This window comes from Polypterus senegalus, chromosome 17, assembly GCF_016835505.1.
Source record: "Polypterus senegalus isolate Bchr_013 chromosome 17, ASM1683550v1, whole genome shotgun sequence".
Taxonomy (NCBI): Eukaryota; Metazoa; Chordata; class Cladistia; order Polypteriformes; family Polypteridae; genus Polypterus; species Polypterus senegalus.
The window spans coordinates 79,765,669-79,792,994 of NC_053170.1; the positions used below are offsets into that span (position 1 = coordinate 79,765,669).

The following is a 27,326-nucleotide window of genomic DNA, read 5'->3' on the forward strand; positions in this document are numbered from 1 at the left end:
GGACTACCTGTACTTGGTTCCAGGGCAGAGAAATGTAGCACAAACCACTTGTCAACCCAACAAAGATATTCTTGGCTCCTCTGAAACTTGGACTGATTAAAAAAATAAATAAATAATGCAAAAGCAGTGAATGAGGAAGGTGAAGGATTTAGACCTCTGAGATTGATGTTCCCACGAATAACTTATTAATCAGACACATCATCAATGACGAGCAGTTTAAAGATCTGCTAGTGAGGCAGATCAGTTTGTTGTTCAGTTTCATCTGTTGTATCTTGCATATATATTCAAGGGGGTACCAAACATCCCTGGAATTGTTTAAAAAATGATCTTACTTACAGCAGCTCAGTTTTAGTCAATGTCAAACATTATATGAAATACAGATAGTCCCCAGGTTACAGACATCCGACCTACAACTTCCGAACAGGGCCGCAGCTGCTACGCATGCGCCTCAGTAACTTCCGCTCCATCATCTTCGGCCTAAGGGACGCTGCTAGCGGTGGCTGGACAGAGGCTGGAGGGAGGCGATTTCACTGCTCGCACAGTGTAGCGTCCCTCAGGCGGCTCCCGGCAGCAAGCTGTTTCACTGCCCGCCCACCAACACGGCTGCCCCATTCTTTCTCAGTGGGCGGCTGGTAATGCTGCAAGTGGTGACCCGGTTGTGGCTAAACAGAGGCCATTGAGGGTGAACGGGGCGGCGGGGGGTAGTATTATAGTGTGCATCGGATGGCTGCCTATTGAATGAGGGTGATTCACTATCCTTCTTTGGCCGCACCGTGTTCGTTCTCGGTGGGCGGACGCTGCAGGCAGCATACTGTAGTGGAGGTGACTGTGAGGTGGGCTGGTGATGAACCGCTCCTCGCCGCCCCCATTCATTCTCAATAGCAAGCCTGCTTGTACTGTTATGCACATAGCAGGAAGTTGTCTCTTGTCAGTACATCAGACGTGTTGACGACTGGTGCCTTCCTGCTGTGATAGCGTGTACAGTGCTGTGCAGAAGAGCTTATCTTAATCTTTTGTCTTGACCCTTCAACAATGTCTCTGAAACACAAATCTGATGCAAGTGCTGGTGATACAGTAAAGAAGAGAAAAACCATCACCATTGAAAATAAAGTAGAAATAATAAAAAGGTCAGAGAGAGGTAAAACTCCATCATTCATTGGCAGAGCACTTGGTTACAGTCGGTCAGCAACAGCATTTATTAAATTTATGAACCTGTTCAGACTTACATACAAATTCAACTTAAGTACAAACGTACAGTCCCTATCTTGTACATAACCCGGGGACAGCCTGTACACATGCCCCAGCCATCTTTCCATTCCTGGAAACCTTTCCTTTACTCGTCTTTTTTCTTACCATGTTTGGGGCTCACTGCAATGATTTTTTTCCTCTCTCTAGATTTCCTCCTTAGCAGCAAAGTGTCTTCCCTTAAGTCTCCATTTTAATTTCAGGAGCAAAGGGAAATCACAGGCGACCTGGCGAATTTGGGGGACACAAAGCAACAGCTATGTTGTTTTTGATTGAAATCTGTTTTACGACCAAGCAGATATTTGGAGATATGCTGTCATGGCGTGTATGCCATTGCTCTTGATATTTTTTTTCCTGATGTTTTCCCACAGAAAATTCAACAATTCAGTGTAATGTTGGTGATAACAGTGTGTTCACAGAAAAACTCTTTATTAAAAATCCGAACGTTTTGAAAAATGTGATCATCTTTGTTTTGTTACTTGATATGACTGGACATTCTTTTGTCATCTTGGAGGAAAAAAATTGCCAAAATCACATTATTGTAGAGTAAAATATTAGATATATGCACTCTATCAACTCTGCACAGTACCAGTTGGCAGAGTGATTAACAAGACTGTAAACATACTATATTTAGCGGCATAGTCGATAACACCCAACTACCATGGTATTGACCTATTCCAGATATATGTGGGTACCCTCAGGTACATTGCAGTGAAACACATAAAAATAACCATGAATAAAAACTACAACAGCTATGATTATTTACTCCTTCTACATCACTACGTCAAGAAATTAAGTTTTGTTGACCTAGGCCAAATGACTACCTTGCTCCTGCTGGGCATTCTACATTTCCATTATCTAAGTCCCTGTCTGACATGAAATCATTAATGTCTGATGATAACCTACAGTGGGTTGAAAAAGTGTTTGACCCCCTAGACAAAGTTTAAATTTCCTGTATTTTTTTTCTTTGAAAATGCATCTTTAGTTTCATATTGTTACATATAAATGAGGGCTTCTTGGATGGTAAATTTTCACTAAAAAATCTTGAAAATCAAATTATGCTGCAATGATAAAGAACATATCAGTGACATCTGCTGTTGAATAAGTATTCGACCCCTAATAGCTTGGAGACTTTGATTGTTAACAATGCAATAAGGTTAGTGAAAACAGGTATAAACAATCAAGCACTTAATCCTCTAGCTTGTTGACTGGTCTATAAGTGATTATTTAGACCAATTCTTGGGAACATACAACTAAGAAGTCAGTACAAGTGGCTTATTTGGTGAAACCTCAAAAACTGACAAAAATGAAAACAAGGGAACTTTCTAATGACTTGAGAACCACTGTGATTAAGAAGTTTAAAGATGGCAGTGGTGCCAAGAAGATTGCCCAGCTCCTTAGCCTCGGTGTGTCCACTGTGAAGGCCATCATAGCAAAGTGGAAGACAACTGGACGCATACTGAACCGGCCTAGGTCAGGCCACTCTGTTAAAATAACAAAGAAAATGTCAAGAAAACTAGTCAGAGAAGTAAGAGCAAATCCTAAGGTGACTCTCAGTGACTTGCAAAGCTCAGTCTCTGCAGCTGGAGTGGATGTGCACAAAACTACAATATTGAAGGTTTTGCACAGAGAGGGGCTGTATGGCAGAGTTGCCAGAAAAAAAAGCCACTACTAAAAAATTGTCATCTGAAAGCTTGATTAGAATTCGTTAACAGACATCTTGACAAGAGTCCTGCATTCTGGAGTTATGTACTCTGGTCTGATGAGACCAAAGTTGAACTTTTTGTCCTCAACACAAAGGCGTTTGTCTGGTGGATGGCAGGGGCTGCCAATGATCCGGCAAACACCATACCTACCATCAAGTTTGGAGAGGGGATCATCATGCTTTGGGGCTGCTTCTCTAGGGCAGGCACTGGGTTCCTTGTCCGTATTGAAGGAAGAATGGATGTAGCCGCCGAAGTATAAGGCGAAGTCAGGCACGGTAAGACGCGTGTCAAAGAAATCTCACAGTCCAAAAGTTTGTTTTAAAATATTTAGTGAAAGTTTAAAAGCAAATAATCCACACAAGAATAAAAAGAAAAATAGTTACACATACAGAATAAAGGCAAAAAAAAACTTAGCTTTTCTTGAGAAGCTTTGGTTATTTCTATACTTAAAGGTTATTTATTTCTTCTTCTTCTGTATGCTTTAAACATACAGTTCAACACTTAAATCTTTTATTTTACGTGTTACTTCACACTCAAAAGACCCGTAGGCTGTTGGCACATAGACATGCACCCAGGCTCGGTCACGTACGCGAGCACAAACAAGAACACAGTTAAAAAACCGTATGCCTCTGTACCTTACACAAGGCGAGGCTAAACACTAACTGGAGAACATTGTTTACTCAAAACTGTTAAAAAATGACAGGAAAATACCAACTCAATTCTATTCACGGGGGTTATAGGAACCTCCCATATTTTATGCATTATCATCTAGTAAATATTCATACATTTTATAGAACTAGGAAAATGGCTCTTACACATCCAGCCCCTAATTGTTTATGCTAGGGCAGAAATCAATTACTTAACTTTACTTAATAAGAGCCTTCATTACTTTACCAAACTTAAAGCAAACCTTAAGAAGCTTAAACTTAGTTTCTACTATAAAAACACAAATACTAAACTTAAGAAACTTTAAAGCCTAATATCTAATGTATAAACACAAGCACGAAATTTAAAAGGCTTTAAAAATAAGCATTCAAAGAGAAAATGAGTCATTTTAATTATTTGATCCCTCCTGGATCAGGCACAGTTTGTTCACGGGTCTGTCCAGTGTACTGTTTTTGGTTTGCACACAAACTCTTCTGACTGCACCTTTGGCATCTGGCATTGTCTTGGTGACTCGACCCATTACCCAGGAATTGCGAGGTGTAGCTTTATCCACAATTAGAACGATGTTTCCCGGTTCAAATTTTTTTCTTGGTGTAAGCCATTTTTGACGTTCCTGAAGTATTGGCAAATACTCTTTAGTCCATCTTTTCCAAAACAAATTAGCCATGTATTGAATTTGTTTCCAGCATCTTCTTGGATATGATTCGTTTTGTGAAACAAGTTCAGGTGGCATTTCGAGTTGAGTGTCCATTAACAATAAGTGATTGGGTGTGAGCGGTTCCAGATCGTTAGATGTCTCTGTAAGGGGTCTGTTATTAAGTATTGATTCCACTTCGCACATCAGTGTATGAAGATTTTGATCATCGAGTGTTTGTTGGTTTAGTGTCGAATTTAAAATCTTTCTTATACTTCTGATTTGTCTTTCCCAAACTCTGCCTTGAAGAGAGGCTGATGGTGAGTTAAAAATCCATTTGATTTCTCTTCGCATCATTTCGTTGCCGATTTTTTTCATGTTCCAAATTTTTTGTGGCTTCTCGTAGCTCTCTTTCTGCTCCAACAAAATTTGTTCCATTATCTGAGCGCATGATTTTAATGTCCTCCTGTAACATTTCCTCTTTTTCCTCAGTCGCGTTCTGGAAAGTCTGTATTGTATTGCTGGAGTAACATTTGCTCTACTTCCTTTATTGTCACACAATTGACTGAACATCTTTGCAGTCTGTCTTTGTCGGACCCTTTTATAAATCCATTAACAATCCACCCTCGTTTTATGTTTACACAACATAAAGTCTTTCATCTTCACTATGTGTGATGTGCCATGGTTTCATGACTTTGCAGGCATTTGTACTTAACAACAACAATATTAATAATAGGATTTTTGATTAGACAATTTCTTGATATCTTTTTCTTGAGGGATGTTCTCGCTTTTCACTTGTACCGAGTTCAGTGGGCACACTTCTGGTGTATCAAAAAATCTTTTTTTTTTCTATCCCACAGTCATGTAACTCTGTTAAGACTGTACAGTTTACTAATTTCTGACTATTTACTGCGTCTCTTTCTACAGCGCTGATGTAGATGTGAGACTTTCTTCCAGAAAGATTTAACTGCTTTTGCAGACTTTCAGTGCAAAATGTAGCTGAGCTGTCAGAGTCTTTTAGAGCCGATGTTTCTACACATTTTCACTCGTTTCAGACTTGCTAAGACACACTCTTTATCGGCCCCGGTATCAGAACAAGTCTCTGATGGCTCAACGGAAATATGGGCCAAAGAAATGTTCTTCTCTTCCGACATAACGTTCTCCTCTTTAGGAGGTGTGGCTTTATCGTCGTTGCCTTTTTCCTTATTCATGTGCAGAATTACTAGATGTAACTGAGAGCACATTTGGCATTTAATCTTTTCTTGACAGTCATTACTAAAGTGTCCTTGTTTAAGGCACTTAAAGCATAAGTCTTTAGATTTCAAAAAGTCAATTTACTTTCATAAGTTAATGTCTGAATTTCACTGCATTTGTTAAGATCGCGATTTTCATTGCAAAAAAGACCGTGCTTACCGCTTGTACATCCAGCCATCTCCTCCGTTTTGACTGAGGTGTCTGTATCCATTTTTTCGTCCGCTGCAGAAAAGTTTGTAACAAAGTTGCTTTCTCTCAGGACGCCTTTCAAGAGATACTTCTCTTGATCAGTTTTGTCCTTTTTCGTCTCGAAGGTATGGCTTTGCGGAGCTGAGCTGTACGCGGGATCCAAAGCTGATGTTGGCTGTTAGTTAAGAAAGTTCACTGGATTGGCACGAGGTGTTCGCATGCTCTCCGTACTTTCAATACTCTGTACTTTGCAATGCCACGGTGCTAGTAGGTCTTGAGGAGGTTTGGAGACTTTAGTAGGAAGGTGATCCTTAGTTTCAAATCGTTGTCCGCTTTGTAAGTTGGGCATAATATTTGTACATTTGCCAAGATAGTTCGCAGTATCGCTCTGTCCTTCTCTATCGTTTGGCTTTATTTGTGATCTCCCTTTCTCTTTTCTCATATAGGCATCGGCTTTCTGTAGCTGGTTTCCATAAAGACTTCCGAGTTTCTTTCTGGCCTTTTGATAACCTCCTAACGGTGACAAATGTTTACAGATTTTTAACAATCTTGTGAGGTGAACCTTTAGTAAACTGTGCCAATAGGTCCAATTTATCTTGCGGTTTCTCTATCGCCACATCGATAGCTCTGTCAAATGCTCTTATAAAGTCCACATATTTCAAGGGATCGCCGTCAAATATTGGGATCTTTTTCTGTGGCACATAAGGCGCTTTTGTCTTATACTGTTTCTTTCTGTTGATCGTAGTGCTTATCGTAAAGCGATTGTTGAAGAGGTGCTGGCGCTTTATTTTCCTGCGATTGCTGGGGATTTTTTTTAATTTTGTTGTTACATGGAAAGTCACGAATACTTGCTTCTTGTGGTTTTGTGCTTCTCACATCTGGTTTCTGAGGGACGTTATTAGAATTGGGTTTATCTGAACTTCGATAGCGTCTTTTAAGAACTCCCAATTTTGCTTCGGATTCTGCTATAGCTGCCTCCAATTCCAGTTGATCTCTTTTAATTTTCAATTGAGCTTCTTCAGCTTCTCTTTTAGCTTCACAATTTAGATTCACAATTAAATTCATTTTTTTTTTTAAATCCTTCACAGTCTTCATCACATTAGATAAATGTTTGTATTTGTAGTCCATTTCGGATTGAATTTTAGTTGTTAATGATTTGGACGGATTTATGTCATCATCAAGATGATCCTCCATTGAAACATCATGATCGTCGTGACTTCCGCTCACACCACTGTTACTTTCAATGGGGGTTCGAAATTTTCTCTGGCTCCTGGACTCAGATGCCATGGCGATCTCATAAGGTACTGCGCTTAAAATCTTTGTAATATATACAGATTTATACAGTCTCGTGAAGAGCACTAGCAATTCTCAAATATGACCAACACCGATCAAAGACAAAGATTAAAGATACCTGTTGAGTCTTTTTTAAGTCGTTGTTTTCTTTCGTCGCAGTCGATCTCAGGCGTTGAAAATGCAGACTTGCTTTCTTTTATAATCCAAGGCAATTTTCAATCTTTACTCTTGGTTGTTTTCTAAACTTTAGGCTGGTTTCAAAACTTCAGGCGGGTTTTTTAACTTTAGTGTAGCCGCCGATGTATAAGGCGAAGTCAGGTACGGGTAAGACGCGTGTCAAAGAAATCTCACAGTCCAAAAGTTTGTTTTAAAATATTTAGTGAAAGTTAAAAGCAAATAATCCACACAAGAATAAAAAGAAAAATAGTTACACACATCGAATAAAGGCAAAAAAAAAAAAGGAAAAAATGTATCTTCTATAAAGTTAGCTTTTCTTAAGAAGCTTTGGTTATTTCTCTACTTAAAGGTTATTTATTTCTTCTTCTGTATGCTTTAAACATACGGTTCAACACTTAAATCTTTTATTTTACATGTTACTTCACACTCAAAAGGCCCATAGGCCGTTGGCACATAGACATGCGCCCAGGCACGGTCACGTGCGCAAGCACGAACGCGAGCACAAAAAAAAACACGGTTAAAAAACCGTATGCCTATGTACCTTACACAAGGCGAGGCTAAACACTAACTGGAGAACATTGTTTACTCAAAACTGTTAAAAAATGACAGGAAAATACCAACTCAATTTTGTTCACGGGGGTTATAGGAACCTCCTATATTTTATGCATTATCATCTAGTAAATATTCATACATTTTATAGAACTAGGAAAATGGCTCTTACAATGGATATTAAGAAGTATATCCAGATTTTGGAAGAAAACCTTCAAATGTTAGCCATGAAATTGGGATATGGACAACGCTACCACTTTCAGCAGGACCCGAAACACTGTGCAAAGGTAACCAAAGCATGGTTTAACAAAAAGAAGATCCAGGTTTGGTAGTGGCCTAGCCAGAGTCCAGATCTGAATCCAACTGAAAATTTGTGGCGTGATCTCAAAATTGCAGTTCACAAATGTAAGCCTTCAAACTTTGCCCAATTGGAGCAGTTCTGCAAGAAAGAATGGGAAAAAATTGCCTCCATCCAGATGTGCTAAGCTTGTAGATGGCTATCCAAAGCGATTGCAAGCAGTTATTGCCGCAAAGGGTGCTGCTACCAAGTATTGACTGTGTGTCATTTCACAACATGACTGTCAATTTGCATTTGTTTAGTTCACCAAGCTCCAACTGTTTCAAAATATGTACAAAGAGAAATAAACGTTCACTGTGAAACTCTGCATTTGTGATTTTTATAGGTTGTAATGATGTAAGATAGTAATATGGTGGCTTTCCAGAGGGGGTTGTATAATTTTTCAACCCACTATATTTTGTAAAATTGCTAGCAAACCCTGGCAGTATTTTCCCAAAAAAGGCAAGCCATAGAAATGAGAATAAATTCTTTTTATATGTTTAGAAGCTCATTTTTGATTGAAACTCATGCTGCTACAGTGTGAACAAGCTGTAACATATTTACATCTGTCTTTTGCAGTCCTGTAAAGTGCATTACAATAATCCAGTTGACTAAAAGCAAAAGCATGTTTCAACATCGTAAGGTCTTGCAATGACAGTAACAGACTAACTCATGCTATGTTTTATTACTGGAAAACCACTGTCTTTATAACTTGGGAAGTGAGGAATTTAAAATTTAGTTTGGTTATCAATTATGACACCTAAATTCCTTATTTGTCTGTAAATTATTTCCTAATTTGTTTCCAGTTCCCCAGACTCCCCAGTTCCTCTATTCCCCACTATATACAATGAAAATAATTTCTCACCTGTTCCCATGTTAATTGTAAAAAATAACTTTGCATCACTCTGTAATTCTGAATAGGGATTAACAACATCTGGGTTATATGAATGACTAATATGTATTACTGTGTATCATCAGCATAGAAGTGAAAATTCTCATGTATTTTGGATAATTTACACAAGGAAAGCATGTAAAGCAAGTAATAGAACAAGGATTGATTTCTAAGGCTTACCTTAAACTGTCTCATGTTTCTGATTGGCATTTGTCTAAACTTACAAAGATTTTTTCTCCAGATATATTGGATTATAAATTTGTGACAGTGCCAGGGAGGCAAAAACAATATTTTAGATGATGAATAAGAATATTTCGGCAGTGCTGTAAAAATGTGGTTTTCTTGTATTATACTCTTTTGATTAGAGTTTAGAAACCTTTTTGGTCACATAAGATACAAGAGCATATGGTTCTTGGTTCAAATCCCATTCTAGCCAGTGGGGATCCTACTCTGCTGAGCAAGGCTCTTGACCTGAAAATTGTTCCACTAGTGTTGTACGATGGCTGACCCTGTACTCTGACCTCCAAAGATCATGTGAAAAGACAGTTTATTAATAAAGTATATCAAATCTACGGTAAGGAAGGTATGCATGGAAAACTGGGCTAAAATTCCTCCACAGTAGTATGAAAGACTAATGTAACATTAAGGAAAGCTTCTGGTTTCAGTCTCCAGAAGGTGGCACAACCAGTCTAGAGCAGGGGAGAAATTACTTTTTTACACAGTGCCAGTTGGTGTTGGATTACTTTTCTCATCCAGTAAATTTAGGGGGGAAAAAAGGTGTTTGTTCACTTAGTTTACTTTTACCTTCACTTTTATATGGTTATCGGTTGAATATCTGAAAACATTCAGTATTTAGAATTTTGTAGTAATAAAGAAAACTACAACGTTGGAAATAATGCGATAACCCAAGCAAATTTATCTTGTCAACGCTTCCACCATTTGTGGCTTCTGAAATCCTGTGCAAAGATAACATATACACATGTGAACAGAGTGCAACAGGCATGCACAAAGTATAAATCCTTAGCGGTGACCAGGGTAAGGGTATATATGACCAAGTAACTGGATTACTCATGGTGAAATCTGTGTGTGTTAAACTGGTTTCTCAGAGACAAATATCCCATTTTTGTTTTAACTGGACTAAGTGTTTACAGAGCATTTTAGAAACGGGGGTTCTATAACAAGCAGGTTATTAAAGTGCATGTAAATGTACTTGGTTTTCATTTAAAGTTCATCAGAAGTATGATTCTTTCAGCTCAGACTACGCTGATAGAGCTAAGTTTGTCTCTAAGAAATTTTACAGTCTATTGTAAACTTGTTTTTTCTCTGATTATGCTCCTCTTTGTAACAGTTCCTTTTTGAGAATACAAACAGCTTGAGTTGTTAATGCAACAAGAGGGTTTGTCAAATACTTTTTTAGTCTTTGTGGAACAACAGTATCAACATCAGTCGAAAACTTGGCATTTAAATTTATTAACCTTGTCATATAAGTTGCTTGTGGTACTGACAGCAGTACTGACTTGTAGTTGATTTAAAATGACAAAAAATGCAGCAGCTTTTCTTAATGATGCATTCTTCATTTTTAATCATATCTATTATACTGAAGAAAATACAAAAGTTGTATGAGACACTTGCATCCAGATTATTTTCCACTATAATATTGACTGCTGGAAATATGACCAGGTCTAATGTGCGACTACTGTTCTGAGGTTTAACCTACTGAATAAAAAGAGACAGTCTGCAGAGTGGTAAATGTGTATGGTTTTAACTGCTTGCTTGGCATCGAGCTGTGTGTTTTCTTTTAAAAAAATCTGAGTTTATGCATGTGGTTATTTTATTAGCAATGCATTTCGCTGGCAGCAGAACACCAAAGTGGAAGTTTGGGTGTCACTCTGATTGCGTACAAATCAGTATAAAGAGCTCTGTTTACAAATGTAAATCAAGGAGTTTTAAAAGCAGATTTGGTAAAAACAGATTATTACAAGACTTAACCACTAGGTCTGGGTAAAATATTGATTTTCTAATTAATCATTATTTTTCATTTAAACAATTCAATATTGATCCTTAAATTCTGAAACTCGATTAGTAGAGCTCTATCCTGCTCCATTACTATATGTAGATTTTTGCTTATCTTTGTTTTTGGCCTCCAATCCAGTAGATGTCGCTAATGTGCCAGTTAAGGCTTTCAGTGAATAAGGCACTTTGCTACTTCACATTAAATTGTTTCCTTCTCAACTGTAATTAGAGCCAAGACTTAAATGAGATGTGTGGACTTAATATGGATTCAAACTGTGCGTCAGTAAAGAACTGGATAAAAGCAAAGCCATATGTAAGCTGTGCAACTTAGAAGTTTATCCAGATGTCACCCATAAATGTAATCTCCTTTGACATCCAAGCATGTAGAGCCTTAAACAGTCTGCACTGGAGATGGCATTTAGCTCCACTTACATTTAAATTGTCTCATGCCCAAAAAAATAACAGAATCTATAGCACTTTTTTTCTGTAAAGATATGAGACTCTATACCATTGTTTGAAACAAGCTTGCGACAAATGATACAACCCAGTTATGCAGACGAGCGCCGATTGCGAGACACAACTGGAGCGTTGTCGCTGCTGAAATTGCTGGCTGTTGTTCCATAAACCTTTCTAGCATTTCTAATGCATTGTTCCATTGCGGGACCACATCAATCCCAAATTTTTGTGTTTAAGTCCAGTAAACATTGCTTCTCTTTAAGCACATGGCAAGGTGTACTGCTACGGTGGAAAAAGTTTGCAACAAGCATGCATATATTGGAATTTTGGTACCAAAGCAAGTGTTTGCGCATAGCATTCGATATGAAGTAGCTCCATAATTTGTGCAGCACAGATTATATTAATGGTGTTATCAGTCACAATGACTAGTTTTATGTCTTATGTTCCAATCCAACATCCTTCTCAACATGCATCAAATCTAGATCCTCGTTTTAAAATTCTTCCTATTTGTCTGAGGAGGAACTGTGAGGACACATTTTCGAGACGGATTAATGAGCAACTGAAGATGCATGTAACCCGTAGAATTACAGAAAGACGCAAGTCTTCCTGCTGTTTCTTTAATTTCGACTAATTCAGGATTATTTTAAATGTCTAAAAGGGGAATAAATTTGGCTAACTGTTCGGTTGAAGAATGTCTGCATGGAAATTCATAAAACACTAATAGGTTACTAAATAACATTTATTATTTAAGAAGCAATATTTAATTATTTTATAGTAGTATTCAAAAGATGATATAGCTGTTTAATAAAGTAGATGTCATTACACTGTATTAAAACAAGAAGTCTCCCATAATTTGTATGGACTTGATGTGGTGATACATGTTAGTTAAATTATGCTGAATTATGAATGACTGCAGTGCTGTGAATTTTTTTAAGAGCAATAGTATTTTGTTCCACATCTTGCAAATGATGATTGTTAACTGTTAATTATTAATGAAGTATTGATTCTTAAGTGTCATTCCAAGCATATGCATATGTTATGAACTCGGTATGTTGATACCTTTCAAATAAACTGTTACTAAAATTATATAAATGTTCTCTGTGCATAATTAAGAAATCTCAAAAAAAAAAAAGCTAGAACCTAAAATACATCAGTGAATGCTTATTCAATCAAGATAAAATCAATATCGGATCGGGACATCACTGCTGATACCCAGCACTACTTCCCAGGCATGCAATTCAGATTGCTAATCCTTCATTATGAATTTGATTTTCACTTTCAGGATTTTGAGCATCATGAGACATATTTTTCAATTTTTTTTATCTCCTTTTGCTGTTAGTGTGGAAAATGTGCCAAAACTCTTGCAGTTGAAAGTGATTAAACTCCTGGGCAGATTGGCAACTTAAAAATAAGTTTACCAAAGTTTACTTTTGTGATTTTTACTCACTTCACATTACTCAGGATATTAATCCAAGACTTTAGAAATCTACTGTATGCTTCGCATCATTACGTGGCATCAGTGTAACTTTTAAGCAGGTCTTTTAGCTTATAAAAATTACTGAAAGCAAATATAGAAGTGTGCTAACAGACACCAATCTTTGCAGTGTATTTTTTCAACATCCTGCATTCTTTTGATATTGACCGAAGCAAGCAGTTTTATGTTTGTTATCAAAAAAAGGCATAAAATTACTCTAAGGCCGGGTTTATACTTCACGCAACGCATGCTGCAGCGGACGCTCCTGCTACGCAAGCGTTGTACTGTTTATACTTGCGTGCGTACTTTATGTAAATCTGAAGGAATCCACCAGGTGGCAATGCAAGATATCACGGTGAGAACAGGTTCAGCTTCGCTATGTTGTGAATTGCCTGGAACACCCATTAAATTCCGATGACACCTTACCGTAATATCTCTGAAAAGGATGTTTAATGATTAAATCTATCAATCCAGGGATTTGTCCATTTCAGCTATTTCATTGGGCACGAGGCAGAAACAATCCCTGGACGAGGCATCAGCTCATTGCAAGGTGAATACAAGCACACACATACACTAGCGTCATTTTAGTGTAACCAAAGCTGCATATCTTTGGAAGGAAACCAGAGCACACTGTGGAAACCCAGCAGGAAAACATGTAAACTCCAGGCAGGAAATATCAGCGACGTGACTCCCTGCAAGACAGCAGCGCTAAGGGTCCGCCCCCGTGTCACCCCCATGTGTGTAATTTATTAACAGTATTCATTATTTAAATGAAATTACAGATTTATCTATAAAATGTATCATACATACTTTAATGCATTTTATCATGAAAGTGATATCAAGTATAAATCTAACGATTCCAAATGTGCAGAGAGTTGGAATATTATAAATTTAATGTGCTCATTGTGGCAATCTCTTGCTGTTTGCCGCTGCTTTCAGTACCGGAGAAAGCATTAGAAAAAAAGACGGCACAGATGATAGTATGTGAGACTTTTAAAATGTATCGTGTCATTAACGATCGGGAATATGCGACGCTTGAATATAAAAGCACCGTAAATGCATCTGTATGTCGCCATTTTGCCTCACCACTTCGAACCATTCATCAAACATTGAAGTGCACACACCGATCTCGTAGGATCTGCAAAGCGGCTTTCTTTCACATGTAGGTTGTAACCAGAGACTCTGACGTCACATTCCGACTTCTAGCACACTTGTCTACCCCGACTTTTTAGTGGTACTGCAACTCGCACATGCGGCACGTAATCTCTGAGGACCTGCTCGGAGGACACATGAAACGAATGCTGGGAACGCGTGGCAGCTGTGATGCGGGCGCGTACACATTCTGAGCGTGAAGTATAAACGAGCCCTTAGGGAGTCATGTCCCTGGTGCCCCCTGCCTGGAGTTTGCATGTTTTCCTTGTTGGTTTCCACATGAAGATTTAGGGGTTTGTTGATGCTAACATGACGCTGGTGTATATGTGTGCCTGTATTTCCCTTGCGATGAGCTGATACCCCATCCAGGGATTTTGTTTCTCTCTCGCGCTCAATGCTTGCTGGAATGGGCTCCTCCCTGGATTGATGGATGTAATCATTAAACATCCTTTTCATAGATATTGTGGCAAGGTGTCCACGGAATTTAATGGATGTTTCAGGCACTTCACAACACAGTGAAGCGGAAAATTTTCTCACTATAATGATATCTCACACTGCCACCTGGTGGAATCTTCCAGATTTACGTAAAGCTTGCACGCAAATATAAACGGAACCCTTGCGTAGCAGTAGCATCCACAGGTGTACACATCGTGTCGCGTGAAGTATAAAGCAGACCTTATATTGGTGTTTCAGCATTGTTCTTAATAGCTTTTAATAAAACATTTTACAATTAAATCATTTGTTAGAACAAATATTTTTGAAGTTAATGTTTGCCATTACCCTTTACCAGGAAAAGTTGTTGATGAAATGAAGTTTTTCATTAGCATATGTACCAGTTTGCCAGAGTTCATAGGCACACCTAGATTTTATATACTGCCCATATCATGTGTCATTATTATCGATTTGGCCTGCCTCCAAAAAGTTTACCCACCTCTTCTTTAGGTTAATAAGTATAGAAAAGGGTGAGTAATGAGATTGATTTGGTCCCCATTCCTACCTTTGCTTTAGGCCCCCAAATAATTAAATCCTCTCCTGGATATAGTTAGAATGGGAAAGGGCTGCTTTACAATATTCAACAAGAAATAGTCAAACAATAACAAGTCACGATATCATAATGAAATTTTGTGTTTTAAAACCATGGCGAAGACGTCTCATGAAGGAAATGCAGCCTGACATGCGCTGCTGCAACTCCTCCACTCACTTTTAAAACTGCACAGGTTATAAGGGCTGGCCACCCTTCTGTGGTTTGCCTGACTTCTACCCCAGCCCTGTGCAATTCTTTTCCCATTTCCACTGGCTCGATTGCTATGTGTTGATAGAAAACACATTTGCATTTCCATTTATGTACAAATTTTCTAAAATGTCTACAGTGACTTAATTCTATATTTTAAAAATGTAGTCATTTTGTACATATTTAACAAATGATACTTGAGCCAAGTATATAGTTAGCAGCTTTTATTATCAAAAATATCTGCAGTGAGAAATTCAGCATTTTTGTAATTACTGGTTATTATTTATCCCTTAAAATGGTAACATGTTTTAAGTTATAATTAAGAAATTCAGGCACCCGAAAGAACTTTTATTTAATAAAAACACAAGCCTGTTTTTGACATGGTTTCTTAATTTTGTATTATCATTTGAAAAATACAGGCAATGTAATAGCACTAGCAGCAAATATTCTTTCTTTAATAAATGCAAGTTCAGAAACAAGTACCTTTGTCAAGACTTCAGCAAATATGTGGGGATGTAAAATATCATGAGTTGTGTAGCCCCCCCAAGTACACAAGCAGTTTTCTCCATTTCTGGGGGATGTTTGAGAAATAAAGGTTGAGAAGTACTGATTTAGATGCATAATACACATTAAGGTGATGGTAAGATATTCAAATAAAGTAAAAATACGTAACTAGCAGTAAACTGGCTAGAGGAAAATAACAACAAAGGCCTGCTTTTCCATTTTGTTGAACCAAATTAAACAAATTATATTCATGGGTTCCACTTTAGTAAGCACAACCTTTGTAGCTGTACTGACCCAGGTATGTATCAGAGTTACAAAATTTAGTATTCCTTCACTGATTTAATAATTTTGGTAAAATGCTGAAATATTGTATTAAATAGGCCTTTTTCTTGGTCTTTGAAAAGCTGGTATACAAAAAATATATCCAGTATTATAGGATATGGTAATTGTTTACTGTTATACCTTATTTTGTTTGTTCTGTTACTGGTTATTAGAAACTTTATATGGTAACAGTGGGTGATTGTACTGTGATGTTTCTTTACTTTCCATAAGGACCATTTTAATAAAATGAAGAAATTCGAAAATATTTTTAATTTGCATGTAAATTTGCAAACTTGAGCATTCTGTATAAATTGCATTAATTGGTAGTGCAAAGTAACCATAGCCAGATTTGAACTGGCTCCTACAGAAATGAATTACGTTTTGACACAAAAAAATGTAATGTGGCATCATCATGTCATACTGCATACAAAACTGAACACTACAGAATAAAAATTATTAATAAAGCAAAAGTAGCCTTGGCCCTAATGCCATTCAGTTGCATAGTTCATGATTACTGATTATTATTATTATTATAACATGCATTTTGTGCATTACATTGTGGTAATTTACATTTAGTCTCTAAAACAAAATCATCGTTAGTTTTAGGATATTTAGGCTATATGTCACTTAATTCCATGTGACAATCTTAGTTCATCCAAAGCTAATTGAAGCCTCTACTCAAAACTTGGTAGTGCAAAGTAACCATAGCCAGATTTGAACTGGCTCCTACAGAAATGAATTACGTTTTGACACAAAAAAATGTAATGTGGCATCATCATGTCATACTGCATACAAAACTGAACACTACAGAATAAAAATTATTAATAAAGCAAAAGTAGCCTTGGCCCTAATGCCATTCAGTTGCATAGTTCATGATTACTGATTATTATTATTATTATAACATGCATTTTGTGCATTACATTGTGGTAATTTACATTTAGTCTCTAAAACAAAATCATCGTTAGTTTTAGGATATTTAGGCTATATGTCACTTAATTCCATGTGACAATCTTAGTTCATCCAAAGCTAATTGAAGCCTCTACTCAAAACTTGGTAGTCTTCTCCAGTCATTCAGTTGAACTGGTATTACAATATTGACACCACTCTCAGCTGTGGTGGATGACAGTCTGTTCTCTCTCAATCTAGTCCCTCTTACAAAATGTGTACCTTGTACTTAAAAAAAAAAAATAAATAAATAAATAAATAAATAAAATAAATAAAATTTTCTTCTCATTTTCATTGCAAGAACAGTAAGAGTACACAGAATGAATGAAATCAAAGTAAAACAAAGCATATCTTTATATTTGAATGTAAAGCAGAGATAGTGTATCTGTCATCAAGTATTTTATGTCCTGTAATTCAGAACAAATTCAGCATATTATTCATGTCAGACATTATGTAAGAGGCTATATTGACATTACTATGAAATATTAAAGTGTAAAGAGTCAATAAAGACACAAATATAATTTTTCACACATTACACAAACAATGTAGACAGAATGAATGGAATGGGAAAAACATCGACTTTATCTTTTTCAATTTTAAGTCAATCTATGGCAAACATATTTCCCAGTACTGTAAATGCAGTATACATTCACTTCCTTATAGCACTGTCATCACTGTTAGATTACAACAGGGTTTTTTCAAGTTCAGTCCTGGAGCGCCTTTTCCACTGAAGGTTTTTGTTTCAAGTAATGTCTTCTTTTAGGTGGACTCCTGTTAATTATGAAGGTTATCATTTGTCAGTTTCTATGTTTTCTTCTGCTACTATAGAAATTACAAGGTGCTTTGATTACTGGATGAGGCAACCATCTACTGTATGTGCTTTAGGCAGAGATCTGTATATCTTGCTGTTTTAAGCATTTTGTACTTTGTTAATGTTCAGCTTTTGTAAGCCATTATTTGCTAGTAAGTACATGAATGGATTACACTGAAGTTGCTGTTGCCGTTGACCATTAGTATTTATTGCACCCATGTTTAGAAAAAAAGTGATTTTAAAATGTCAAAACAAAGTTAATCATTTAAAGCTATGACATGTAATTCTTAATTTCTTCAAATTTAATTCTCACACTGATACCCTTTCTGAATGCTAAATAAGAAAAAAGTCACCCAATTAAATGAGATCTATTAAAGGTAAAAATGATACACTGTTTAAGAAATTGGGTGGAGCAAAATCTTGGGGTCCATGTCTGGATTTGTAAACTTGTTGATTAGAACATGTTAGGATCTTGACTAAACATATATTAATTGTAATTCTGCACAGCAACCACACTTGCCATTTGCCCGAGGGCACAACAGAGGATGATTACTCATCAAGCAAAGTACTTTACCAACCCTGCATGACTGGCACAGCCACAGAGCATTGTATTCTTTGCACACAGAAATAAAATGAAATATGCATGAAAATAGCAAGTAGATATAAAAGATGCATTAACTTAAAAACAACTTGCATATCACCTGTGTTTTTAGATTTCAGCTGTCACCAAGACAACAGTGTGGTGTTTTGTATATTTTATTTAAATATCTTAGCCTTTGTAACAGTAACTTCTTTGAAGTTCCCCCTTATTCATTTGCTTTGCTGGCACAGTTATTTTCTCTTTTGACATGGCCATGGGTGGTGTTTGGTACTGTGCACGGTTGCTACTATGGGGACAATTTTATCTCGTGACTTTTTACATCTTTTGTCATGTATTTTTTAATATAAAGCATCCATTTATTGACCAAAGATAAAACAATCTATTTTTTGCTTCAGGTACTAAGGAAAGGTATTTTGGACTATTTGACTTACTTTTTTTGGAGTACATTGTGTAGTTTGACAATCTGATTCATGAGCATTTTTTGTCTTGCCCTTCAATTTCTGTAAGCAGTTTCTCACAAATCACAACACAATGCTGGCAAAAAAGATGCTTTCAACTCATTATTACATGGCAGAAGCATTTCTCGGTTTGTTACTGTTGTCGACATTTTCTTGGCCCAACTCGGGTTATTTCCCAAAGTCTTGTCTTATATCTGGATGGCTGAAAAAAGTGAGTATTTCATGTGTTGATAGACTAAAAGAAAAACAGTAAATTAAACAAAGTGTACTTTGAATAATAGATAATGACATTAAACATACAAAGGCTTCCTGAGAATGTAAGAGCCATACCGGCAATGGGCAGTTGCCACAGGGAGCTGCTAAGCTTTGATGCAAGTGTCAAAATGTTGGCTTTTACGTGAAATGTGAATCATCTATTAAGGCTATCTGTAATAAATAAAGATGATTGTTAACATGCTGACAGGCAAATGGGGAAATTGGTTTTAGCAGAGATCCTCTCACCCTTTCTGTGACACAGCACACAGGCAAATGTCATATGTCTTTGGAAAACAAATTTACTATTTTGTGAAAAGTGAAAAATTTCGATACATAGTGATCTTTCTGAAATAATTGAAGCCAGCATAAATTCATAAGTCTGTAGATCAATCCGTTGCCAGGGAATAAAGACTAATTTATAGAAAAGTGTTCTCTGCAATGACACAGCACATAGACTAATGTAGGAATCTTTGGTAAGATTTGAAGAATTTGATACAGTAAGCCTATCTTTTAATAAAAATGAAATTTATAATAAAGGGGCACTTTTGTTAGCACCAAATTCTCATTCAGAGAGGTTTGAAGTCTTTGTACATGAGTCAACATCAGTATTTTTTTTAAATAACTTGAAGAGTGGCTATATTTTAAATAATGTTAACTTTATTATGCAGCAAGCAAGCCAATATTAGCTATTGATTCTAATCCAGAATTAACTTAGAACTGCTCTTAATGTACTGTTACTATGTATTAATCTAATTGTGTAAAATCTGTAACCATCAGGGATTTTATAAAATAAAGTTTGCAGAGGGTTTGAAAGAGACAGTTTCTCAACGTATGTGAAAAGTTAAGTTAATAAAGTATCTCTATCTATCTATCTAATTCCAGGTTTTACTGGTTCACATGAATTTCAGTGTGCAATTGCAGATGTTGCACCTATTATAAAAAAAATCTGCAGTTATGCTCTTTCAAGGCAAAAAGGCTTTTGTTATTTCTACATTTATCCCTTTCTGAATTAGTTCAGTTTAAAAATAAAAAATACATGAGTTGTGTCTGCTTTGAGAGTTAGGTGATGTGAATCTGTGACTCATCACTTGATGATCACTTGGTTTTCCAATTGGAGTACAGGCAGGTCATGTGACTTGCTCATGGTCAGTGTCAGGATTTGAACCCACAGCCTCAGGGTTTGAACTCCAAAGCCTTAACCACTACATCTCACTGACTGCAACACTTCCATTGGGCAAGTGTTTATATGGCTCAGCTTGTAATATTTTGAAGCACAAAGCAGACCAGTCTGCAATCTTAAATGTATTAACAGAAGTACATAATTACTAAGGCAGACAGATGGCATACTTTAGTGGGTGCTGCATTTTTGTCATTTGCTGGGCATTAAAGCCATGTGATGTTCATTAATGTAGCAACTAATGAATGCAGTGGAAGCACATTCAACACAAATAAAATCAATTGTTGCTCATTCTTGTTGAGTTAGTGAATGGATGAGTCTTTTAATGCTATCATTGTTTCTTGCTTCCAAGACTTTGATTTTCTTGTATTGGGCCTCAGTGTGTGAGGGTAAGATTAACTGAATATGCCATGCTTCTAAAAGTGATAGTGTCTCATAATGTACTCTTTTATGATATAATACAAGCTGTTTCATTGAATCGTGTAGAACAGTGCCTGAGGTTGTCCACCTAATTAGCAGAACTCTGAATTTAAATTTCTTGAAACTGTTTACTTGTACGTTCTCCCTGGTGCTCATCTTATAGGTTCTTTTAATGGCACTCACATTCTTATTATTTTTTTCCTTATTCTGCACCATACTTTGCAAAAAAGAAGAGGTTATGGTCTTTAATATCAAATGAGTCTGTAGTTAATTGCTTCCAAGAAGGTCCTTCACACTTTCTAACTTAGTGGTTTTGATTCTTAAAAGATTGTTTTAAACAATACAGCTAGTTCTTCCCGATAAGGAAAATTATTCAATGAGTCAATAGTGTTCAACAAGTTGGATTGAACACTGAGCATGGAGTTCCATAGAGCACAACACCAAAGAGGACTTTTAAGTGGGTAAGAAAACAAATTGGGGAGAAAAATATTCGCTGGGCGGTATATTGAATGGGCAACTTTCTGAAAATTAATATTGCTTGTGTGTTTAAATTTCATATTAAACTGTACACCTGTAACTTACAGTGGGAATTTTCTTGAAAGATAAAAAGAAATCTTCAAGAGATGTCAAGTTGCCACAAAAATAATTTGTATACTTGATGAATATAAATAAATGCAATTTTATTTATTTTTTTTTTGTTTGTTTGTTTTTTAACAATGTAGATTGTAAGGTGAAAATGGCATCAGGTAGTTCTAGCAGCGATGAGGAAAGAAGTTTGCGGGAGTGTGAGCAGTATGTACAGAAACACAACATTCAGCAACTTCTGAAGGACTGCATTGTTCAGCTGTGTACAGCCCGACCAGAAAGGCCAATGGCATTTCTTAGAGAGTATTTTGAAAGACTGGAAAAGGTAAAGTGCTGTCTGACTTGTTTTTTGGCACATTCTTAAGAATTTAATATTCTCTTGAAGTATTTTTTTTGTTTTATTATTGCCTTTGAAAATCTCTTTGAAATGTTTCTACTTTAATATTCTTCTTCTCTATATCTATTGTATTCATTATTGAACAACGCTGTACCACTGTGAATACAGTATGCCATAAGTAACTTTAATAGTGAGAATAAGGTATTGAAACATTTTTAACCTGTAATTTTTAAGGGAATGCAACTTCACTTATTTTAAAGTAGTGTACCATTTTAGTACATTTATCTATACTCTAATACCTAACTACCATTTTATGAACTGCTTACCCAGTTTAAGGTCATGAGAATCTTTTTTATTTTTTTTTTTATGATCCTAGTAAGTTATCCACTAATTAGAAATACTGATGAAAAGATGAAATGCAAAAAAACAGATGCATTGTGAAATATAGTATACAATGTATGACTGCTTAATTTACCGTGGGAGATTTACCTTAGGTTAATTTTTAACTGGCCCTGTTTCTCGCATTAAATTTTTTATACATTTTAGTCCATTAGTATTGTAATTAACAAGAAAATAATGATGTTATCAATTAAGAGATTAGTGTAATATGGGCTGATTTTGATTTTGGAGTATTTGGAATGTTCTAGCTTGAGCTGGAGCTTTTCACTTAGTATTTCTGACTACTTTTCCTAGCATTGACTACCTGCACATTTGTTATTGTTAAATGTGTGGATGTATACAGTACTTCATAGTTGTGTGTTATTTCACTACTTGGTAAAATATCTATAGCAGACATAATGAAAGCAATTTATCTGTTTTTTTCTCAGATGGTGAGGAGGTGAAGTAAATCAGAAACTACCTTTAAATGTAATGCCATCACAATTTATTAAGCTCGGTCAGTTAGGTCCTTAAGCATTTATGAGGATAACAGTCTCTGTAGTAAACCAACACAAACACACTAGTCATTTACAAAATCCTACAAAGGGAAAGTACAGTAGACTGGTACCTGGGAACCCTGTGTGTGCCTCACACAGCCAGCAACTAGCTGTGAGTTGCTCACAGTTCTCTGGACACCATGTTTAGCTAGTCAAGCCAAAGAGAAATTCCCTTTTATGTCCTGCTTGTGATTATTTGTGTTTATCTTACAAAAGGCTCACTTTTTCTACTGGAGTTGCATTATATGTGTAGAGGCTTCGAGTAACTAGGACAATTTCCTCAATTCTTATTTTATTTAAAGCTGCAAAGCTGTATTTACACCCCTTAATGCTGCCACACTCTATCAACCTGTATTTTTTTTATGCAGGATCTGTGAATGTGTTGTTCTTCTGTCATGCATGCTTACTCGCTTTATTTCCACCTATTTTCATTTTGGGTAAACATTCATAGCTCAAGAAAGAATCATACATCATTTGTAGTATATTCACTGATGTTCTTGCAGATAAAATTAAAAAAAATTCTATAGATGTGTTAATTTCAAAAGGTGCATCATTGAGAGCACCCTGTACTGAACAGCAGTAATATATGTACCTTTGTCACTGCAAGGACATGAATAATGGAATTTGTTGTTGTTTCAACATGAAAAGAATGAACTACTCCAAAAATGAATTGTATATTAAACCTATATTTATAATGTATTACTTTCTGATGTAAACCACTGCATAATGTTATTTTATGTATAGTACTATTAACGATTTAAAAAAAAAATAATTTTTGCCTAGGTCAAAATGTGGATGCAAATAATGGTGGAGGACTTACTAATTCATAATTAGTTACACATTACCTGTCAATTCTGAATAATTTATCTTTTAGTTCAATGACTTGCTTTAAATACTGTTTTCGCTTTTTAATATGTGTGTTTTACCAGGAGGAGGCCAAACAGATAATAAATCAACAAAAATCAAGCTTTCGCTCAGATTCTCGAGAAGATGAAATCTCCCCACCTCCACCAATGAATCCGGTTGTAAAGGGGCGTCGGCGACGTGGGGCCATTAGTGCTGAGGTATATACTGAAGAGGATGCTGCATCCTATGTTAGAAAAGTAAGTGTGTCTTTTTGGTACCTATGTGAAGAATTCTTTTTTTATTTCAGAATAGTACAAGTATTTGTATTTAATTAGAAGTTTTCCTATAAATTGTGTTTTTCTTGTGCTTTAAGCTGTGTCATTTACAATGCAGTGATTAGTAGTTGAACATATCCGTTTACTACTATTTAGGTGCTTGCCTGATAATTTATTCCTTAGTTGGCTATGCAACCATTTTTTTTCTATGTTTTTTGTTTTTTTTACATTAACAGCTGAGAAAATAAAAAATCCAGAAATTTCCACACATTCCAATTAATAAGCCCACAAATGACTGAATTTTTTTTAGGCTGTTTGGGTAAACACTGTTATCTTAAAGAAACATTTGTTTGCAAATGGAAATCCACAAACATAAAAAATTGTTCCACATATGAAAGAAACAAGCCAAAAGGAAAAAATAGTACCATAAATCCTTGCTATCCATGGAATCCATTGCCCGTGATTTGCTTATCCACATATTCATTTCACAACATCGGTGCTCTAATTGTGCCTATTGATAGATGAGGTCCTTGATGCAGGCCTCAAGATGGGGCAGGGATGAACATCCAGAGGTTTGTATTTGATGGCTATGCTCAGCAGAGGAGAAAATTCCAAGAGGACTATCACGCATGAGTGACACATGTGATTGAGCAATAACATGTTCATGACGCTCTTAGATGTCCAAAACTACATTACACTTGATGGATCAACATGTGTCTACCCAATGCCATAAGGTGTTGGTAAGTTGTTGAACCATGTTCATGATGGGGACTGGGGCTTGCGTTTTTTTTCCCCCACAAATGAGGAATTGCCACTAAGTGCAAGTAATAAGTTCACACTGATTGAGTCTCTGCCCTTTATATACACCACCACTCATCGCTACTGCCAATTAATGGTTTAGTGAGGTCCTCTCATTGGCTCGGCTGTGGTTGCTGCCTAGTTGACAAATCAAACTTAACTATAAAGGGAGTAAAATTCTTTACAAGATTTCCATAGGTGAGCCTGCAGAAGGATCAGTACCAAGTTTCAGAGTGACTGCCAGTCCTCTCTTCAAACTGGTGTCCCATTGGAAACTAACCCCATTTTTCCCACTTGGTCAATGTTTCAGTATCCACATTTTCCATATCTGCGGGTTTTTTCAGAAATGTAACTCCCATGGATAAAAAGAGTTGACTGTGTCCATTTTCTTTTCAACCAGTACACATACCTACGTTTCATATTTTAAGAAGACTGAACTCTTAACAGTTCACTGCAACAAGTGAAACGTTGGAAACGGAGAATGACAGCTGTCTGACAGAAATAAGTTAGTCATCTCTTTAACTTGCTTGTGATACAGTTCAGCTGGAGAAGCAGTCATCCAAGCACATGCTGTGTTCTGTTGTTTAAAAAAATCCAAGATGCAGCCATTCAGTTTAAAGTCCAAGAAAGGTATCACTTGGCTATTCAAGTAAAATTTTATGGCCAGGTGAAAAATCAAATAGTATTCTCTGACAATTTGGTGTACTATAAATGCTATACATGGAGAGATAATGCTTTGGTAATACATTCATATGCCCTAACACCCACTCCAATTGTTTTTTCATTTGACTCTATACAGCACCAACTTTTTTTGGAAATGGATTTTCATTAACATAGTTTTACCTTCCTGAACCTGAAATTTTTTTGGATATAAATAGCCTAACATTCTCTTAGTTTAATTGGCACATTAAATGTGTTTGTTTGACTGGTTTATCACAAAATATAGAATGAAGATGAATAAAGGGAAAGAATTATTAATTCATGTTAACTGCAATATTTGAAATTACATTGTTATTGACATTGATAATGTTCTTTGGCATATTTTTCCCCTTCATTTCTTTCAGGTTATTCCTAAGGATTATAAAACAATGGCAGCTCTGGCTAAAGCTATTGAAAAAAATGTGTTATTTGCACATCTTGATGATAACGAAAGAAGGTAATTAAGGAATGTTTTCATTTGTTACAATTTAGTACTGATCAAATAATGCTAAACAGATAATTTAAGGTATTCCTGATAATGAACATTTAAATCACCAAAAAAAATTTTTTGTAAATTTCTTGTTTTTTATGAATATATTATGTACCAATTAACAGTACAGTACTCTTAATTATAACTTTATTTTTCAGTTCCTGTTTTTTTTGTTTTAGTTCATTCACAGGGGAAGCATAAAAGAATCCTATGATGAGAATTTCTTTCTTGTAAAATTTAATATGTTGTAACACATTGCTTTAAACCTTGTTTGACATGATTTCAAGTTTTTGCAATTCACTTTAGCCCTATTTTAATGGTAACTAATTGTAATCAGAAGGGTGATTAATATCTCTAAAAGTACTGGTCAGCACTGTAAATTAAAATATTGAAGGACAGTTGCATTATGAATATCCATATACATATATACAGTATCTATCAGATAGAATAGATACATATGATAGAAAGTTGGAATAGATACATATGATAGATAGAATAGATACATATATATATATCTATCAGATAGATATGATAGAATATATAGATTAGATATATAGAATAATAGATATGATAGATAGATATATCTATATATCATATCTATCTATCTATATATCACATCTATCTATCTATCTATCTATCTATCTCTATATATATATATATATATATATATATATATATATATATATATATATATAATGTGACTCTGATTTTTTTTTTTTTAGGGGTATTAATTTTGTATTGTGCATTGTGTGTCTCGCAAAAATGTTTGTTTTCTGATGACCAATCACATTACCATTCTGTCTTACTATTTGATTGCAATACTGTACTTGTGTATTTTGAATATTTTTTTAAAAGAATTCTTGAAAATGTATATATCTGCTAATTTACCGATATAGTTAGGAAAATATATACCATAGATTATTTATTCACTGTTTAATTGTTTTATTATAAACCTTTTTCTTCTAGTGATATTTTTGACGCTATGTTTCCAGTTACTTATATTGCTGGTGAAACTGTTATTCAGCAAGGTAATTTTTTTTCATAATTTATTTTAATTTCATTATTGGTCTAAGCAGGTGCAGTTTCAGAAATTGCTATATCTGTTTCCACTGTTTGAGCACAGACAAAGCTAATTTGGTACAATGCATTGTTTGAGCACAGACAAAGCTATTGTGGTACAGTAGAAAATATTTATTTCTTAATATTAATGAACATTAATTTTGGATAAATTATGTTGATAAATAATATTGAAGTAATTGATGTTTCATTTAAATGACAATGCTTACTGCTATTTTCATATATAACACTAATAATAGTCTAAGCAAAGTTTTAAAAAAAATAAGGCAATATAAGGCAGGCATTATGGTGTTGTAGGTAAGGCTTTGGACTTCAAACACTGAGGTTCTGGGTTCATATCCAGCTACTGACACAGTATATGATAATGATCAAGCCGCTTTTTCTGAATCAGCCCCTACTAGAGGCCTAAAAGAAATGTTACCTGCTGTATCTGTCAAATGTTCTAAGTTGCCCTGGATAAAGGTGTCAGCCAGACAATAAGTAATATTGTTTTCAGCATAGGTTGAATCATTAACTGATTTGCA

The 27,326-nt window shown here is 35.7% G+C and overlaps 1 protein-coding gene across 1 annotated transcript in view; it reads left to right on the forward strand.

Annotated features, from left to right (window-relative positions):
• The window catches only part of prkar1aa (protein kinase, cAMP-dependent, regulatory, type I, alpha (tissue specific extinguisher 1) a), a 58,539-nt gene that overhangs the window by 14,670 nt on the left and 16,543 nt on the right, over positions 1-27,326 (forward strand). The window contains exons 2-5 of the mRNA XM_039739664.1: positions 21,483-21,670; positions 23,547-23,720; positions 25,601-25,692; positions 26,692-26,753. Of these exons, the coding sequence (XP_039595598.1) occupies positions 21,497-21,670; positions 23,547-23,720; positions 25,601-25,692; positions 26,692-26,753 (502 nt within the window). The 5' untranslated portion in view covers positions 21,483-21,496. The remainder of the gene's footprint in view (positions 1-21,482; positions 21,671-23,546; positions 23,721-25,600; positions 25,693-26,691; positions 26,754-27,326) is intronic.